Raw genomic sequence first — 20827 nt, forward strand, 5'->3', positions numbered from 1 at the left:
TTTATTATTGTACACAAATGGGATACATGTCGTTTCTCTATTTGTACATGGCGTAAAGGCATACCATTTGTGTAATCATAAATTTACATAGGGTAATGTTTGATTCATTCTGTTATTTTTTTCCCTTCCCCCCACCCCTCCCACCCCTCTTTTCCCTCCTTACAGTCCTTCCTTCCTCCATTCTTGCCCCCCTCCCTAAACCTAACTCTAACCCTAACACTAACTCTTCCCACCCCCCATTATGTGTCCTCATCCACTTATTAGCGATATCATTCTTCCTTCGGTTTTTTGAGATTGGCTTATCTCACTTAGCATGATATTCTCCAGTTTCATCCATTTGCCTGCAAATGCCATAATTTTATCATTCTTTATGACTGAGTAATATTCCATTGTATATATATACCACAGTTTCTTTATCCATTCATCAATTGAAGGACATCTAGGTTGGTTCCACAATCTGGCTATTGTGAACTGAGCAGCTATGAACATTGATGTGGCTGTATCTCTGTAATATGCTGATTTTAAATCCTTTGGGTATAGGCCAAGGAGTGAGATAGCTGGGTCAAATGGTGGTTCCATTCCAAGTTTTCTAAGGAATCTCCACACTGCTTTCCAGAGTGACTGCACTAATTTGCAGCCCCACAAGCAATGTATGAGTATACCTTTCTCCCCACATCCTCGCCAACACCTGTTGTTGCTTGTATTCTTGATAATCGCCATTCTAATTGGGGTGAGATGGAATCTTAGGGTGGTTTTGATTTGCATTTCTCTTATTACTAGAGATGTTGAACATTTTTCCATACGTTTGTTGATTGCTTGTAGATCTTCTTCTGTGAAGTGTCTATTCATTTCCTTAGCCTATTTGTCGATTGGATTACTTGCATTCTTGGTGTAGAGTTTTTTGAGTTCTTTATAGATTCTGGAGATTAGTGCTCTATCTGAAGTATGATTGGCAAAGATTTTCTCCCACTCTGTAGGCTCTTTCTTCGCATTGATGATAGTTTCCTTTGCTGAGAGAAAGCTTTTTAGTTTGAATCTATCCCAGTTATTAATTCTTGCTTTTATTTCTTGTGCTTTGGGAGTCCTGTTGAGGAAGTCTGGTCCTAAGCCGACATGTTGAAGCTCTGGACCTACTTTTTCTTCTATAAGATGCAAGGTCTCTGGTCTGATTCCGAGATCCTTAATCCATTTTGAGTTTAGTTTCGTGCATGGTGAGAGATATGGGTTTAGTTTCATTCTGTTGCATATGGATTTCCAATTTTCCCAGCACCATTTGTTGAAGAGGCTATCTTTTCTCCATTGCATATATTTGGCCCCTTTGTATAGTATGAGAAAATTGTATTTATTTGGGTTTGTGTCCATGTCCTCTATTCTGTACCATTGATCCACCTTTCTATTTTGGTACCAATACCATGCCGTTTTTGTTACTATTGCTTTGTAGTAGAGTTGAAGATCTGGTATTGCGATACCCCCTGCTTCACTCTTTCTGCCAAGGATTGCTTTAGCTATTCTGGGTTTTTTATTCTTCCAGATGAATTTCATAATTTCTTGCTCTATTTCTGTAAGGTACATCATTGGGATTTTAATTGGAATTGCATTGAATCTGTATAGCACTTTAGGTAGTATGGCCATTTTGACAATATTAATTCTTCCTATCCAAGAACATGGGAGATCTTTCCATCTTCTGAGGTTTTCTTTAATTTCTTTCTTTAGTGTTCTGTAGTTCTCATTGTAGAGGTCTTTCACCTCTTTTGTGAAATTGATTCCCAAGTATTTTATTTTTTTCGATGCTATTGTGAATGGGGTAGTTTTCCTAATTTCTCTTTCTGAAGATTCATCGCTTACGTATAGAAATGCCTTAGATTTATGTGCATTGGTCTTATATCCCGCTACTTTACTGAATTCACTTATGAGATCTGACAGTTTTCTGCTGGAATTTCCTGGTTCCTCTAAGTATACAATCATATCATCAGCAAATAGGGATAGTTTGAGTTCTTCTTTTCCTATTCGTATCCCTTTAATTTCTTTGGTCTGTCTAATTGTTCTGGCTAGAGTTTCAAGGACGATATTGAATAGAAGTGGTGAAAGAGGGCATCCCTGCCTTGTTCCAGTTTTTAGGGGGAATGCTTTCAGTTTTTCACCATTTAGAATAATATTAGCCATGGACTTAGCTTAGATGGCCTTTACAATGTTAAGGAATGTTCCCACTATCCCTATTTTTTCTGGTGTTTTGAGCATGAAGGGATGCTGTATTTTATCAAATGCTTTTTCTGCATCTATTGAAATAATCATGTGATTCTTGACTTTAAGTCTATTGATATGGTGAATTACATTTATTGATTTCCTGATGTTGAACCAACCTTGCATCCCTGGGATGAAACCCACTTGATCATGGTGCACTATCTTTTTAATATGTTTTTGTATGCGATTTGCTAAAATTTTGTTGAGAATTTTTGCGTCGATGTTCATTAAGGATATTGGTCTGAAATTTTCTTTCCTCGATGTGTCTCTGTCTGGTTTAGGTATCAGGGTAATATTGGCTTCATAGAATGAGTTTGGGAGGGTTCCCTCCTCTTCTATTTTATGGAATACTTTGAGAAGTATTGGAATGAGCTCTTCTTTAAAAGTTTTGTAGAACTCGGCTGAGAACCCATCTGGTCCTGGACTTTTCTTTGTTGGTAGGCTTTTGATGACTTCTTCTATTTCATTACTTGAAATTGGTCTATTTAAATTGTGTATGTTCTCCTCGTTCAGTTTAGGCAATTCATATGTCTCTAGAAACCTGTTGATGTCTTCGAAATTTTCTATTTTGTTGGAGTATAGATTTTCAAAATAGCTTCTAATTATGTTTTGTATTTCAGTCATGTCTGTTGTGATATTTCCTTGTTCATTCCGAATTTTAGTGATTTGGGTTTTCTCTCGTCTTCTCTTTGTTAGTGTGGCTAAAGGTTTATCAATTTTGTTTATTTTTTTGAAGAACCAACTATTTATTTTGTCAATTTTTGTATTGTTTCTTTTGTTTCAATTTCGTTGATTTCAGCTCTGAGTTTGACTATTTCCTGTCTTCTACTACTTTTGGTGTTGGTCTGTTCTTCTTTTTCTAGGGCTTTGAGCTGTAGTGTTAGGTCGTTTATTTTTTGAATTTTACTTCTTTTATTAAATGCGCTCCATGAAATAAATCTTCCTCTAAGTACTGCTTTCATAGTGTCCCAGAGATTTTGATATGATATTTCTTTGTTCTCGTTTACCTCTAAGAATTTTTTAATTTCCTTCCTAATATCTTTTGTTATTCATTCATCATATAATAGCATATTGTTTAATCTCCAGGTGTTGGAGTAGTTTCTGTTTTTTACTCTTTCATTTATTTCTAACTTCAATCCTTTATGATCTGATAGAATACAAGGTAGTGTCTCTATCTTCTTGTATTTGCTGACATTAGCTTTGTGGCATAATATATGGTCTATTTTAGAGAAGGATCCATGTGCTGCTGAGAAGAAAGTGTATTCGCTCTTGGTTGGATGGTATATTCTATAAATGTCTGTTAAGTCTAAATTATTGATTGTGTTATTGAGATCTATGGTTTCTTTGTTCAATTTTTGTTTGGAAGATCTGTCCAGTGGTGAGAGAGGCATGTTAAAATCACCTAGTATTATTGTGTTATGGTCTATTTGGTTTCTAAAATTGAGAAGGATTTGTTTAACATACATGGATGAGCCACTGTTTGGGGCATAGATGTTTATGATTGTTATATCTTGCTGATTTATGCTTCCCTTAAGCAGTATGAAATGTCCTTCCTTATCCCTTCTGACTGAAATTGGCTTGAAGTCCACATTATCTGAAATGAGGATGGATACTCCAGCTTTTTTGCTTAGTCCATGTGCATGGTATGTTTTTCCCCATCCTTTAACCTTTAGTCTATGGGTATCTCTTTCTATGAGGTGAGTCTCTTGCAGGCAACATATTGTTGGATCTTTCTTTTTAATCCAATCCGCCAGTCTGTGTCTTTTGATTGATGAATTCAGGCCATTAACATTCAGGGTTATTATTGAGATATGATTTGTATTCCCGGTCATTTGGTTCATATTTAAAATTTTATTTATTTATTTATTTATTTTTTGACACAACTTGGTTCCTCCTTTATTTGACAGTTCCTTTAGTATAATTCCTCCTTTTGCTGATTTGCTTCTTTGTTTTTTATTTCTTCCTCATGAAATATTTTGCCGAGAATGTTCTGTAATACTGGGTTTCTTTTTGTAAATTCTTTTAGCTTTTGTTTATCATGGAAAGATTTTATTTCATCGTCAAATTTGAAGGTAAGCTTTGCTGGGTATAAGATTCTTGGTTGGCATCCATTTTCTTTCAGAGCTTGAAAAATGTTGTTCCAGGCCCTTCTAGCTTTTAGGGTCTGGATTGAAAAATCTGCTGATATCCGTATTGGTTTCCCCCTGAATGTAATTTGGTTCTTTTCTCTCACAGCCTTTAAAATTCTGTCTTTATTTTGTATGTTCGGTATTTTCATTATAATGTGCCTTGGTGTGGGTCTGTTGTAATTTTGTGTATTTGGAGTCCTATAAGCCTCTTGGACTTGATTTTCCATTTCATTCTTCAGATTTGGGAAATTTTCTGATATTATTTCATTGAATAAATTGTTCATTCCTTTGGTTTGTTTCTCTAAGCCTTCCTCAATCCCAATAATTCTTAAATTTGGCCTTTTCATGATATCCCATAGTTCTTGCAGATTCTGTTCATGATTTCTTACCATCTTCTCTGTTTGTTCAACTTTGTTTTCGAGGTTAAATATTTTGTCTTCAATATCTGATGTTCTGTCTTCCAGGTGTTCTATCCTATTGGTTATGCTTTCTATGGAGTTCTTAATTTGGCTTATTGTTTCTCTCATTTCAAGGATTTCTGTTTGGTTTTTTTTCAGTATCTCTAACTCTTTATTGAAATGATCTTTTGCTTCCTGAATTTGCTCTGTTAACTGTCGATTGGTGCGATCATTCAATGCCTGCATTTGCTCTTTCATCTCATCGTTTGCTTCCCTAATCATTTTAATTATGTACATTCTGAACTCCCTTTCTGTCATTTCTTCTGCCATGCTGTTGTTGGATTCTATTGGTGTAACATCTAGATTTGTTTCGGGCATTTTCTTCCCTTGTTTTCTCATATTGTTCAGGAATCAGTGGGTCATTAAGATATTGCAGATTTCCTCTATTGACTTATAATGTCCCTGAAGATTGCTAGTATATCCCCTCTTATCCTTCAGTAGTCTGAAGTCTTGTAGGAAGTTGATATTGCGGAGCTCCACGAAGAAGCTGCCTCTCTAGGGTGGTGACCCTCAGGTGGCGTATATTCCCTGCTAGTGGTCAGAGGTGTCTCCACTTGTTGACCAGTGGTCATCCAACGGGGAACTAGGCTGCGGGTTGAGGCAAGTCCTGTTTGTGTCTGTGTCTCTGGTTTTACCGTCCCTGTGGGAAAACCTCTCCCGGTAGGGAAGACTCACTTGGTGGGAATGTCTCGCTGGTCAGTTCCCCTCCTAGAGGTTCCCCTCAATCTACAACTACCGCCTGGGCTGGGCTGTCTTCCTCCGCAACGTTCCCAGGGGCCCGGACCTACCTCCTGGGCCTGGGAGCCTCACCCTCCGCAGGCGAGTCTCCTTAGGCTGCCTCTCCCAGAGAATCTGCCCGCAGTCCTGGAAACTTCGCTCCGCCCCTAGGCGTGTCTCTCTGCGGCTCTTCCAGCAAGAAGCCACCTAGCTCCTGGGACCCTACTCTGCACCTAATCACCTGGCTATGCGGCCCCTCCTCTGAGCCGCCATCTGGAGCCCTGTACAATAGCTCCGATACCCAGAGACCCGCCACACACCTCCTCCACCGGACAGCAGCCCGGTTTCCGACGCATTCACTAGGAGTCCAAGCAACTCACTTTGCGTCTCCTCCTCCCGCCAACCTCCCGTAGCCCTAGGCAGTCACTCCAAGTCCAAGTGACCCGCCCTGTTCCTCCTCCTCCTCCTCAGGGTAGCCCCCCGGGTGTTCAGGGGCAGTGGCTCCAAGATGGAGTGACCCACCGCGCTCCTCCTCCAGGCTCCGGTGTTCAGGAGCGGTCGCTTTGAGTGCAATCAACTCACCACTCGCCTCCTCCTCTGGCAACCGCCTGTGGCTCTGATGCAGTCACTCCTAGACCAAGCGACCCACCGCGCTTCTCCTCTTCCTCCGGGCAACCCCCCGGGTGTTCAGAAGCGGTTGTTCTAAGTCCAAACAGCTCGCCACGCAGCTCCTCCTCTGGCAACCGCCTGTGGCTCTGATGCAGTCACTCCAGACCAAGCGACCCGCCGCGCTTCTCCTCTTCCTCCGGGCAACCCCCCGGTGTTCAGAAGGAATTACTCTGAGTCTAAACAGCTCGCCACGCAACTCTTCCTCAGGCAGCCGCCCGGAGCCCCAGTGGTTGCTCTGAGTCCAAGCGCTGTGATGAGCTGCCTCCTCTATGATGATCCCAGTTGTCCGTGTTTACCGCTCCAGCGGGGGGAGGGGCGTCTCCCCGAGCAACTCCACTTCACAAATTCCCTGTGTTCCGGGGCTACCGCCCCATCCGGACGCCTCCCCAACAGGAGAGACTCACCCGGCGGCTTTGAGTTGGTCCCAAGTCTCTCACTATCTCCTCTTTTGAATCCTGCGTCCTGGAGCAACGTGAAATGCAGCCACCCTCTAGGCCGCCATCTTGAAACCTCTCTGCTTGGCTTATTTTACTTAACATATTGTCCTCCAGGTTCATCCAAGTTGTTACAAAATGACAGGATTTTGTCCTTTTTATGACTGAATAGTATTCCATTGTGTGTATATGTATGCCACATTTTTCTAACTTTTTCTCTATATGTTTTTTTCATTCTTTATTCATTTATTGATAGACACAGGTTGTTTCCATATCTTGGCTATTCTACACAGTGCTGCAGAGAATACAAGAATGCAGATTTCTTTTTCAACATACAAATTTCATTTCCTTTGGATATATATATACTCAGTAGTGGGGTTGCTGGATTATATGATAGTTATATTTCTAGTTTTCTAAAGAACCTCCATACTATTTTCTGTAGTGGCTATACTAATATGCTCTCCCACCTATACTATACTGGAGTTTTCTTTTCCCTGCCTCCTTACCAACACTTATTGTTTGTCTTTATAATAAAAGCCATTCTAATAGGTACAAGGTGATATCTCAGTGTTTTTAATTAATACTTCCATGATTATTAGTGATGTTAAACATTTTTTTCATATGCCTATTATCATTTATAAATCTTTCGAAAAATGTTTAACACACACATATATGCACATGGTGGAGTACCATTCAATCATGAAAAAAGAATTTAATTCTGTTATTTGCAACAACATGGAAGGAACTGAAGGGCACTATGTCAAGTGAAATAAGTCAGGTACAGAAAGACAACTATTCAGTGTTCTTATATATGAAAGCTAAAAGTTAATTTCATAGAAGTGGAAAATAGAATAGTCATTACTAGAACCTGGGAAGGATATAGAGAGGGGACGTGGCAAGAGGATAGTTAACAGGTATAGGGGTGCAGTTATATAGGAGAAATAACTTCTAATGTTCTGTTGTATGCTGGATGGATCAGCAGTGGTGGGACTGGCTTAGGGAAGACATTCCCATTCCCCAAAAGGGAGAAATAAATAAGAAGAAAGGAGTAGAATCCATACTTACCCCATGCTCCCTGGATCTAAGTAGGCTACACGATAGTTTTCACTGATCTGCGGTTTCATTGTATTCTAATTACACCCCACATAAGGAAGATACCCCATGTTTATGAGATAATAGCCCTGTCCAGATACTCAGCCTCAGATCTTATCTGTTTCCAACTTCTCCCCCCCTGCACTTATTTCTTCTTTGACCTTTCTTCCTACCAGTTTTCTGGATCTTTTGATCCAGACGTCTCTAGAGCTTGACAGTCATAGGTATGCTGTTTACCCAGGGGGCTAAGACAAATCTGAACATTTAAGAGCATCAGGACCTTCTCCCCATTCTCCTTCTGCAGCAGAACTACTAGGCCTTAAACATAATCTTACACTTTATGGTCAAAAGCTGGTCTTGCTACTCATACACCCTAGGGAGACATTATGACAAATTAAAATTATGGAGCTAACACTTGTAGTGTTTACTGAGTGCCAGGCACTATTCTTAGCTCTTCACATGTAGTATCCACGATCATATTTTATCTTATTTTTCCCATTTTATTAATAAGGAATGTGGATCACAGGAAATTTAAGTAACACTAAAGAATTTTAAGCTGGTATATTTCAGACCCAGGTCATCTGGGTCGAGATTCTGTCCTTTAAGCCAGTTGCCTATGCAGCTTAAAGAAAAAAAAAAATCTTAAGTTCATTCAGCTTGTCAGCTTAGCTGGTATCAAGGCGTTCCAAGGTAATCTTAGCTATTTGTAGAGGCATTTGAGGTGAAGGTTGACCTCAGCAATTTCTGAACTAGCCCATGGTTGTTTGTTCTAGATGCACACTAGCCCTGGACCTCAGTGCTGGAACAACCACTTTCTTCTTTTTTCCCCCAGATATTTCATGTTTAAATTGTGATGAGAATTTTGTCTTTGTCAGGTATGATTATAACCTGCCACAGAGCCCACTAGTAAAAAAGAATCAACTCAACTATTCTCATAATAATATACTAGTAGGTTTTCTACTGAGATATTAAGGTTAGGAAAAGTAAAAAAGAATAAAATGGGGTGTTTTGGTGGTGCCATGCATGCCTATAGTTAGCTTAAGTGACTTTTATGCAAAGGTATTTACTATCCCACCAGGAAAGAAAAGTCTTTCTAGCCATTTATTCAGGATTTTATTGTCCTTATTTTCATGGCAGATGGAATAAAAGAATAAAGTAAGTTTATTTCTAGAGCAAATTATTAAATATGAAGTGAAAAAAGATCAAGTTGTATTTGTATTTTTACAGTTTCCCCTTCAAAATGGCCTTATAATTGATGAATGAATCAATTTCTCTTCCATCTCACAAATTTAACTTTGTCTCTGAAGAGACTCAGTGACTAATATTTTTTCAGATTCTAATATGTGCTGGAACTGAGTTTAAAAATTCATTCCCTTGGCTATTTATTTTCTTTGTAATTTAAAAAGTTTTGATATTATGCTTGGATGGTTTTTACTGAGGAAATGTGTTTGTTTATCCATTTTAAATCAAGAATAAAACAGATAAATACTCATATAATTTCTTGCCAAATAACCCAATTGTCAGATTATTTTGTGTTCTGCTGTTAGCTCTTTCTCTGACTAAACTTTTTAAAATGGAGATTGAGTTTAAAATAGGATACCTTGAACTCTTTCAAAGACATGTATGATTTTTGTTTTTATATGAAGTAACTAATAGACATTAGAGTTGTAAAATGAAAATTCTTGTTGGATAAATGAATTTGCCTGTGAATAGAGGCTGTAGAAATATTTAAAGATTTTTAATAAGTGATTAGTATTGTCAAAAGTTCTCTCTCAGTCACCTTTCTTCAAGCCATCATACCTGTCCTGATAACTTCATTTTCCAATCTCAGCAAAGTTGGTTTTAGGCCAGACATCCAAGTAAGAGTTCTTCAAAGACATTTTAGAATGGAAATGGTCATTACTCCCTGTCATTTAGATGTTACTCACCCTATTGCTAGAGGTAGTCAGGTAATATAAAATATCTTTGCGACCATATGAACATCAAGGTTCTGAGTGATTAGAGAGGGGAATAGTGGCAGAAGACCATTTCAGGATTTGGGTTGTCTCTCGGTTGTTTTTGATGCAGACATACAAGGTCGTAAAACCTACCTGTCCCCATCATATCTCTGTTGAAGCCAGAGTATATTTTAGAAAATCAATGCATGCTAGTATACAAAATTAATTTGGGTATTTTAAATTTATATCAAAGTTTTGTATTCTTTGTAGCATATAGAAAGAATTTTAATTTGGCAGTTTTCAAGATCAAATATATCCTTGTGGATTATAGCTTCTAATTATATTCTGTTTGAGTCAACATATTCATGTAACCTTGTACTAAACATGTTATAGCTTACATGAGAATATAGTAATTGTTTATAAGCCCAAACTTATTTGGCACAAAGAATTACCTTTATTAAGAAAGCTATTCTTAAAAAATCACTTCCAGGCTAAAACTTTTTTTAGCCCAATATAATTGAGCATCTCAACAAGCCCTAAAACTATTTTATTTGAGGAATAACACAGATTTTTATCCTCCATCAAGGCTAAAAGTGCTGTTGAAAAGTATTCAGTGTAACCAAACTTATATTTTTGTTATATAGACTCTTTTGGTTGACTATTGGTTGACACAACAGGTAGTAGAAAATGTACATGCACAAGCTTTGAGTCGTACAGGTCAACATTAAAATTCCAGTTTTGCTACCAGCTATTTGACCTGGACCCAAGTTTATCTTGGGTCAATCCTCAGTTTTCTTATCTATAGAATGAGAACAATAAACTCCAAAGTGACAATTAAAAGAAATAAACTAGGCTCCTTCGGTGCGGACCTGGTACCTCTTTTATGAAGCGGCAGCTGAGGAGACTCCGGTGCTCGCCATGGCTGTCAAAAAGCCCAAGGAAGGAGTCAAGACTGAGAATAACGATCATATTAACTTGAAGGTGGCGGGGCAGGATGGTTCTGTGGTGCAGTTTAAGATTAAGAGGCATACACCACTTAGTAAACTAATGAAAGCCTATTGTGAACGACAGGATTTGTCAATGAGGCAGATCAGATTCCGATTTGATGGGCAGCCAATTAATGAAACAGACACACCTGCACAGTTGGAAATGGAGGATGAAGATACAATTGATGTGTTCCAGCAGCAGACAGGAGGTGTCTACTAAAAAGGGAACCTGCTACTTTACTTCAGAACTCTGTTCCTACAGACCAAGAATACATTCTTAATTAGAAAACTGCAATTTGGTTCCACCACATCCTGACTACTACAGTATAGTTTTCTCTATTCTTTCATTTTCCTCTTCTCCATTCCTTTATTGTGCATAAAGTAACTGGTGTATGTGCACAAGCATATTGCATTTTTTTTAACTAAATGGCCAATGAAATGTTTTGATTGACATCAAATGGAGATGGGATGGGCAAAAATATTGGTTCTGTGAAATTATCCCCCTTCTCCATTAGTGGCATGCTCATTCAGCTCTTATCTTTATATTCCAGTAAGTTATTTTGTTCTCACTGTTTTAACCAAAAAAAAAAAACTGAACAACATAAAAATCCTTGCATACCTTGTTTGATTGGAGAATTTTAATGTTTTTCATTTATCATTGTAAAACCAAGGACAATTTTATAACTTTTTTGTATGTAGCTGTTACATGTAGGGCACTCTGTCTTTAAGTAGGGTAAATTGCTCTTAAAAAAAAAAAAAGATTCCTAGATAGTTTTCCCTTAAAGTCAAGCGTCTTGTTTAAATAAACTTCTTGTTTAAAATGAAAAAGAAAAAAAAAAAGAAATAAACTAAGGAAAGCACCTAGTACCATGTCTCAAAGCTTCTATTTGATTCCAAAGTTTAACCCATTACATCTTATAAACTTCTCTCTGGAATATTGTGGTAATCTCACATTCCAATCTTGTCTTTCTAATTTATCCCCATCATTGCCACCCGGCTGACTATTTTGTTTTATTTTGTTTTATAGTACCAGGTATTGAACCCAGGGGCCCTTAACCACTGGGCCACATCCTCAGCCCTTTTTTTCTTTTTAATTTTATTTAGAGACAGGATCTCACTGAATTTACTTAGGGGCTTGCTAAGTTGCTGAGAATGGCCATGAGCTTGCAAACCTCCTGTCTCAGCCTCCTGAGCTGGTGGGGTTACAGGTGTGGTCACCATGCCTGACTCCAGCTAACTGTTTTTAAACATATATTTTTTTTATCCTGTTACCCCCCTTGCTTTATTAAGTTTGTCAGAGGCTTCCAGGTATCTCAGGGAAAAAGTCCATGATCCTAATCTGGGTATACTTGGGCTTTCCAGCATATGATTCTACTATCACTTCAGCCTCATAACCAATAGATAACCTGTCCCCATACACTGTGTATCTGGACCATCATGAATGCTTTCAGAGCTCAGAAAATGCTTTGCTTTATCACCTTTAAACTGGACTAGTCTATAAAGCAAGTACAGGTTCAAGGACAAGAAAGAACAAACTGCTCAGAAATGACCACAGCCACTTCAACTTCAGTTTTCTTTTAAAACAGCCAACAAGTAATGCCAACAAGGATCCAAGCTGGTTGGACATGACTGAGACTCCCTTTGTCATAACAAATTCCTGGCATTCAGTGAATCCTATAGGCCTGGTAGATTTAGGAATTTGCTAAGTCAGAGGAGCCTAGAATCACAGGCTTGTGATTAACTAAATAACTTTAGTTGCTGTTGGTAGTAAAAAGGTGTATCAGCCTACATAAACTCATGTCACCCTGTTACCATACAATACTTTTCTTACATCTGTTTCTTTACTATTTTTTATTCCTTCCTATATTGTCAGGCTCCTATGTTGAGGTTTCAGTGCAGTGTCTTCAGCCATAAACAGCCACAATTCTTCATACTTTAAGCCCTTATCCTCAGCATCTTTAAATATCAAGTGTATATGAGAAATTTTTTGTTAATTGAGATAAAATTCACATAACAAAATTGATCATTTTAAGGCATATAGTGCAGTGGCATGCAGTACATTCATGTTGTTATGCTGCTATCACTTCTGTCAAGTTCCTAAACATTTTTTTTGGGGGGGGTGCTGGGGATCGAACCCAGGGCCTTGTGCTTACAAAGCAAGCACTCTACCGACGAAGCTATCTCCCCAGCACCCCCTAAACATTTTTTGAGAACATTTATTTAACCTGTTGAAAACATCTTTGCATAAATGGTGGAAATATGTTTCCATCTCTTGGTTTTTAAGAGCTTTAAGAAATGCCTTACTGGTTAACTATCCTAGTATTTATTAATTTATTTGTGATAAAATATATACAGTATAAAAGTTACTATTTTAATCACTCCCAAGTCAATAGCTGTGTTTAATTCACACTATTTTTAAACTATTCTCCAGAATTGTTTTTCTCTTACAAAGCTGAAACTATAAACTTTAAACAACTCTTTATTCCCCTTCTTGCCTACCACACTGCTGTCTTTATGAATTTTCTAGTCTAAGTACCTTTTATAAGCAAATTCGTACTGTATTTGTCTTTTTATGACAGACTTATTTTACTTAGCATATTATTCTCAAAGTTCATCCATGTTATAGCATGTGTCAACATTTTCTCCTGTTTAAAGCTGAATAATATTCAGTTATATGTATGTACCACATTTTGTTTATTGATAATCTGATGATGGACACTTGCAATGTTTCCACTTCTTTACTATTTTGAATAACCCTACTGTGTGTGTGTATGTGTATGTGTGTGTATATATATATATATATATATATATATATATATATCTTTTGAAACTTGCTTTCCCCCAAGATCACTTGCCTAGCATCTATAGGACCCTGGTTTTGATTTGAAGCACTGCAGGAAAAAAAAAAAAATACCAAGAAAGAGAAAGAGAAAATTATGATGGAAGATGGACCTCACTTAAAGATATGGCCAAAGTCTAAACTTGAATACCATGCGTGTTGATCCTTTCCGTTCCACTGTACCCAAATGATTTTCTTCAAAGAAGACTTGTGACAAAGAAAACTTACCAGGGAATTGACCAAAACAAAACCCAGCAAACTCTCTGAGTAAAGAAAAGAAATAACAAAATTTATGTACTTTGAACTTTGTACAGAATAACTATCCCAAACTGTAAATACTGACTTGTTGTAGTACGTAAGTTTTGGTAGAGATTTAGCAAGCTCAATAATATTCTTTTCTCTGCAAATTTATCTCCTTAAAGTTTTACACATTGAAGAGCTGAGCTGAGTGCAGTGGTATAAACCTATAATCCCAGCCACTGGGGAAGCTGAGGCAGAGAAGCACAAGTTCAAAGCTAACCTCAGCAACTTAGTGAGCCCCTAAGCAATTTAGTGAGCAACATAGTGACCCTGTCCTAGAATAAAAAAGAAAAAGGACTGGGGATGTATCTGAATAATTAGGCACTCCTGAATTCAATCCCTGGTACAAAAAAAAAAAAAAAAAAGTTGTTTAACAATAACAACTACATTCTTATATTGTGGTAGGATCATTTAAAGTCAACAAGTCAGTTTGTGGGCTACGGATAGAGCTCAGTAGTAGAGCCCTTGCCTAGGATTCACCAGCCTGGCTTCAATCCCCAGCAAAAAGCCAATCTCAGTAGGGCCTTTTTGTTAAGAGTATACACCTTGTTTTGTTTATGATTAGTGTGAGAGCCAGAGACAAAGTGAGAACATGAGGGTATTTAGTTTAATAAGGAATTAAAAAAAAAAAAAAACCAAAAAAGAACCCTAAAGTAACTTTAAAAAATTCTTTTTATTAAAATGGTCTGACTGAGAATCTTTGCTTTACAATGGAATTGGCTTTTTTATCTAAAAAATGCTGTCATGTGAATTAGCTGATCTTCCCATGACTCCAAAAAGATGATATATATACAAAGTAATGTGTATTCCAAGTGTTCAACAAGATTCTCACTATCCTTCCTGTATAAAATACAATTATCCTCTTAATTTTCTGTTTTGTGAAGTTATCCTTCTAATCTTTATTATCCTCTTCCTTTGCCTACCTAACTCCTTTTTTTTTTTTTAATTTTAATTAATTTTTATTGAAAACTGCACTGAACGCTAAATGTCCACCTTTACAATAAACAAGTACAGTAACGGTAACTCACACTAAAACAAAACATACTTCTGATAGCCGTTTTTCCTTTTGGGACAGGTTAAAGTTTGTATTTTTTTTTTTTTTTTTTTTTGTCACAAAAACAGGAATGTACCTATACAAAGGCTCAAAATAGGCCATCTTTTTAAACAAAAAGGCAATGATTCACAAAAGACTATGAATAGAACATGTAACTAGTTGATACAAATCTAATAGGATTTGTTAAAATCAGTCACATCTAATAACATCTGAAGTGTTCTTGTATAAAATATCACGTGAAGAAAAGAATTTATCAATGTCTAAAAAAGTGGGTTTGTTCATAGACAATCTGACAAGTTACCATAAAAAGTGTTTCCTGAGACATAAGGAAATGCAACATTATTCTTGAACCCTTAGCAGTTCAAGACTTTCCACTCAATAAAATAGCTGAGGATCTGAAACTGAGAAAATATATTGAGTACAAACAGCTTGTGAAACTTAATACTTTTTTCTTTTTTCTTTTCTTTTTTTTTTTTTTTTTTTTTTTTTTTTTTTTGTGTGTCATCAGAGGGTACAACTGAACTTACAACCAACTTGCCCACTCGGTATGCAGTTCAGCTGCAAGGGAGACACTTCTGTACAGGAGCCTGTACTGTCTTCAGTCCTACGCGTGCAGGTGTCTAACACAGGCAAACAGTTTTTTCCCCATTTTGTAGCAATTGTCTTCCTATTAGCAAAAAGAGGTGACAAGCCCCTGTAGACCAAAGGGACTAGAGTCATAAGATGGGGATTTCCTCTTAATATTTTTTATTTTGATGTTTGTTTTTGAACTCTTGATGCAACATTCTAGAGCAAGGTGCTCAGGACCTGCTGTGCCCAAGGAACTGATAAAGGAAAAAGCTCTATTTATTCTTTGTGATTTGATGCACAGATGAAAAACTTAACACACAATAACAGAAGTTGGTCGTTAATAAATCACGTCCTAGTCTTTAACTAATACAATATCTTAGGAAATGCAGCTGAATAGAAGTTGAGCTAGATTTAAGGGCTTGGTGTCATTAGCACATGTTCTTTATGACATGATTGGATTGATTTCATTCATAGATAGCTTTCCTCCATGTAGTTACATGTATGATCACAGAAGTTCTAGGTCTCTGTGGTTTTTGTATCATGATCATAGACATGAAGAGAGTGTTTTCCTAGAAACTCCAGCAAAAGTTCTAGGAAAACTCTGGTGCAGGTGGGGTCACAGGCCCATGCCTGAAGTGGTTTTTGTGGTTGAAGGGATGGAATACTATGGCCAAACTTGGTTTACATTCCTACCTCTAGGTGGAGCAGTGATAGTCTTACCCAAACCCTGGGAACAATACAGGATAGTGTGGAATGGAATAGTGAATGAGACCTTAAAGAAATAATTTCTGAACAATAAAGAATAGACACCAGAATACAGTATAGTTAGGTTTTTAAAATTAATATAGGCATGAAAAATACTGGTCTGGATTAGGAATAAATATAAAATAAAAGAACAACAAAACAAAAGAATGTTGGAAGAAAAAAAATTTTTTTTGAAAGTTTGCATTGTTCGAGAGGGGAGTAGTAGAAAAAAATGAATTTTTAAAAAAGTTTTAATTGAAGAAAACCATAAAATTTACCATCTTAACCTTTTTTAAGGGTACTGCAATTCAATAGTGTTGCTATATATTCACATTGTGGGGAAAAAAAGTGGTTTTGAGATAAGAAATTAGAAAATAATAGTGCTGTCAAAAGATTTGAGAGCTTTGAAAGGAAAAACAGTTGGGGCCTGAGAGGAGTGACTGTCATAACCATTGATCACACAGGCCAGACCACAGATTTCCCAGTCTTGAGATACCTATAGACCATAGTTCTGGGCAAGCAAGTGACAAGGCAAGAATAGCTAACAGAGAGGAAAGGGTCCACAACTGGGTAGTTGACATCAGCATTAGGCCACAGACAAGTCTTAGTAAACTAAGGTTTGTAATCAGTGTCAAGGAGTAGAGTCTGTCTAGTCAGGTGAAAGCACTTATACGATTGGTATATTTGGGGCAGTGGCGTCTTTCCCTAGCTATAAGAAATCAGACTCAAGCCAAGATTTCACAGAAGCAGTTTCTGGAGCTGAGGTATAGGGCAAAGGCCAAGGAACAAAACCCCTTGCCACCTGATTAGTACTAGCAGCAAAAAAGACTTCATAGCCAGGTGTCGTGGTATACATGCATGTAATCCCAGCAACTTGGGAGGTGTAGGCAAGGGAATCACAAGTTCCATGTCAGCCTTAGCAATTTAGCAAGACCCTGTCTCAAAATGAAAAAATAAAAAGGACTTGGGATGTAGCTTAGGGGTAGAGAGCCCCTAGATTCAATCTCCAGTAACAAAAAAAAAAAAAAAAATTGACATATTACCCAGATGGCTTGAGGTATCTTAAATGTTTCCCTTACTTCTATGCAGAATTCTCACAGGTAGGAATTTAAAGGATGTACACATAAGTATAAGATAACTTCAGGGACTAGATGCTAAGGGCAATATTACAAGAAGATGTGTAACTCCCTGTAACAGACATAAAGACATCTAAGTGGAGCATTGCTTTAATAAAACAAAAGTTCATTATTTGAATACATTGAGTGGTTAGAGTTATGGAAGTAATCCTGGTACTTTTCATAATGGAAGCTAATCTCTGCTGTATCATTGGTATAACTTTAAGGAGTAAGTGCAAACTAGCAATGATGCTCAATCCTTATTATTTTTACTATCCAAATATTTAAGTGTTCCACTATGTGTAGCGTAAGATCCCAATTCCACAAAACACAACAAATGTGCATCAAATCTGTAGCAAGGGAAAACATACACAATATTGCTGTGTTTCAGCATTTTATTCTTTTTACCTTGAATACTATAGGGGAAGTACTTAATATTTTTATATGCCTGCGCCCTGCCTGTACTGGGGATTGAACCCAGTTTACTCTACCACTGAGCTACATCCCCAACCCTTTTGTTGTTGCTGTTGTTTGTTTGTCTTGAGACAGGGTCTCCCTATGTTGTCTCAAACTTGCAAGCCCTCCTATCTCAGCCTCCCAAGTTGCTGGCATCACCCCTCCTGGTGAATATATGTTTTACTAAACAAGTTTTTGAAAATTCCTAACCTACAAAATAGTTGACTTCTAAAAGTTTCATGCAAGCAGCTTGTTTAAATTTGACATATTTTCCCATAGAATTTGTTTTATAAATTGTAGTTCAGTTTCCAGAATAATTTACAAATCACATTTAAATCTATAATTTATCTGAAATGCTACATATTAGCAAAAACATATGGATTAGCTGAGATTAAAAGAGATATAGTAACTCTACTTATTTTTAAAAAGAAAAAATATATACATACACATATATACATAAGAATGTTTTTCAAGTGGGTTTCATTCAGCTACAATAATGAAAAGAAAAAGAAAAAGAGAGTTCAAATTATGCATTAATTTTCCTGAAGGGTAAGGAAATAGATGCTAAGATTGTGATTTTTTCCAACCAATAGGCTGTGCTAATGTCACAGACGTTAGATTGCTCAGTGGTAAAAAAGGAAGGTATGATATAAGAAGTTTATACAAAGTGAGTTCAAAATGGGTTGGAAAATGGAGGCAGGAAAGAAAGTATGAATCTGATATATGTGGATATTGTTTTTTAGCATAGGAAGTGATTGTATAGTACACTCTTTAATTTCCATGTGAAAATTACATACAATTCAGAACACACCTTTCCTCATCCATAAAGTTTCTCTAAGCATTAACTTCCTCAATTATAAGAATGAAAATTGTTGTAAGAATCAAAGAAGAAAATAAAAATAACATCTTATAGAACAATGTACAGAATTGTTGCTCAGTAATAATTCTGCTGTTCTAAATAAGTCAGATAACATTGATTAACAAACCACATTAACATAATATTGATATATTGCTAAATTAGGCTGAATTACAAATCTCTGGACTCTGGAAGCTTATAAAGAAGTAGCAGAAGTAGGAAAAAGCATTAAGCTTTTATTATTTATTTAGAATTTTAAAAGCCTGAGTATTTAATTCTGTGTAGTGTAAGATTCAAATTCCACAGAACAAGACAATATCCTGCTATGCATTACCAGTGTACCTTAAGTATAGGCAGATTCCACTTAAAGATCTCCATCTTAGAGTAACATTTTCATATTGAAGATCTTTATATTTATGTCTGCAGCCTTCATCTTTTTGAGCATCAATGAAAAATAAGGAATACATAGATAAAATAGCAGGATGGATGGTGGTTTGGGTGACTTTTTTTTTTCACCAAAAAATTAAAAATACTTCTTTTAATAATTTTTGTTTTGAGAATCAAAATTTTAACAAAATCCCCATGAACCCCAAATAAAGAACAGTATATTTGTCCTTTTAGCATTTGAGATTACATTTTTTTTAGAACAGTAATGGTGATTTATTTGAGTTCCAACAAACATGTAATTTTCCTTAACATCAGGTCAAAAACAATATTGTTCTTTTTTCTATTATATTATACAAAATAATAAATACATTCTGTGGAAAACATAAGAACCCATAAGAAAAAGAAAGGAAAAAAATAACCACAGAAGGTGAATAATTTTGTTTTCCTAAAAATCTTTGTAAACATGCTGTTCAATGACCTTTCATTTAATACTTTTTTAAAATTTATTTTTATTTTAAACAAATGGGATACATCTTGTTTCTCTATACATGAAGTAGAGGCATACCATTTGTGTAATCATACATTTACATAGGATAATAGTTTTTGATACATTCTGTTATTTGTTTTCCTTCCCCCGACCCCTCCCACCCCTCTTTTCCCTCTATACAGTCCCTCCTTCCTCCATTCTTGCCTCCCTCCCACCCCCCATTATGTGTCATCATCCGCTTATCAGCAAGATCATTCGTCCTTTGGTTTTTTGAGATTGACTTGTCTCACTTAGCATGATATTCTCCAATTTCATCCATTTGCCTACAAGTGCCATAATTTTATTATTCTTTATGGCTGAGTAATATTCCATTGTATAAATATACCACAGTTTCTTTATCCATTCATCTATTGAAGGGCATCTAGGTTGGTTCCCCAATCTGGCTATTGTGAATTGAGCAGCTATGAATATTGATGTGGCTACATCACTGTAGTATGCTGATTTTAAGTCCTTTGGGTATAGGCCAAGGAGTGGGATAGCTGGGTCAAATGGTGGTTCCATTCCAAGTTTTCTAAGGAATCTCCACACTGCTTTCCAGAGTGCTGCACTAATTTGCAGCCCCACCAGCAATGTATGAGTGTACCTTTTTCCCCACATCCTCGCCAACACCTATTGTTGCTTGTATTCTTGATAATTAACATTCTAATTGGGGTGAGATGGAATCTTAGGGTAATTTCGATTTGCATTTCTCTTATTACTAGAGATGTTGAACATTTTTTCATGTATCTGTTGATTGCTTGTAGATCTTCTTCTGTGAAGTGTCTGTTCATTTCCTTAACCCATTTGTTGATTGGGTTATTTGTATTCATGGTGTAGAGTTCTTTGAGTTCTTTATGTATTCTGGAAATTAGTGCTCTATCTGATGTATGAGTGGCAAAGATATTCTCCCACTCTGTAGGCTCTCTCTTCACATTGCTGATCAGGTTTTGGGGACTTTGACAAGCAAAATGAGATCAACTTCTGCCTTTCACGTTCTTATAGCTTGCCTTTTTAGTTAAATCATAATTGATTAGCATGTCTTTTACCAGTGAACTGCCATAGAGAACAAAGGTAAAATTTATGTCATCCATTTTTATTAGTTATTAGCCAAAGTTTTATCACAGAGACTGTTTAATGCCTAACATATATTGCTATTGCTGAAATTTTCTTCACTGGCTTTGCTTTCACTGTTTGTGATTGGCCTCAGAATACCTCAAACTCTTTCCCTGCACAGGCCCTCCAGGTCTGAGGGAATGGAGGTAGAAGGGAGAACGCCTCTTTAATGAAACTGTGCTTCCTTGAGGACAATTAAGAGTG

The 20827-nt window shown here is 36.8% G+C and overlaps 2 protein-coding genes across 2 annotated transcripts in view; both read left to right on the plus strand.

Moving 5' to 3' along the window:
- Ndufaf2 (NADH:ubiquinone oxidoreductase complex assembly factor 2) overlaps positions 1–20827 on the plus strand; it is a 195002-nt gene that overhangs the window by 81885 nt on the left and 92290 nt on the right. The gene's annotated exons all lie outside the window — the stretch shown is intronic.
- LOC124986630 (small ubiquitin-related modifier 2-like) lies at positions 10581–11037 on the plus strand. The gene has a single exon (XM_047555123.1). The coding sequence runs from the start codon at positions 10596–10598 to the stop codon at positions 10881–10883; it is 288 nt and encodes a 95-aa protein (XP_047411079.1). The 5' UTR covers positions 10581–10595; the 3' UTR covers positions 10884–11037.

The sequence above is a fragment of the Sciurus carolinensis genome, chromosome 6 (assembly GCF_902686445.1).
Source record: "Sciurus carolinensis chromosome 6, mSciCar1.2, whole genome shotgun sequence".
Taxonomy (NCBI): Eukaryota; Metazoa; Chordata; class Mammalia; order Rodentia; family Sciuridae; genus Sciurus; species Sciurus carolinensis.

Coding starts and splice junctions, on each gene's coding strand:
- LOC124986630 (XM_047555123.1), top strand. CDS start 10,596: ATGGCTGTCAAAAAGCCCAAGGAAGGAGTCAAGACTGAGAATAACGAT.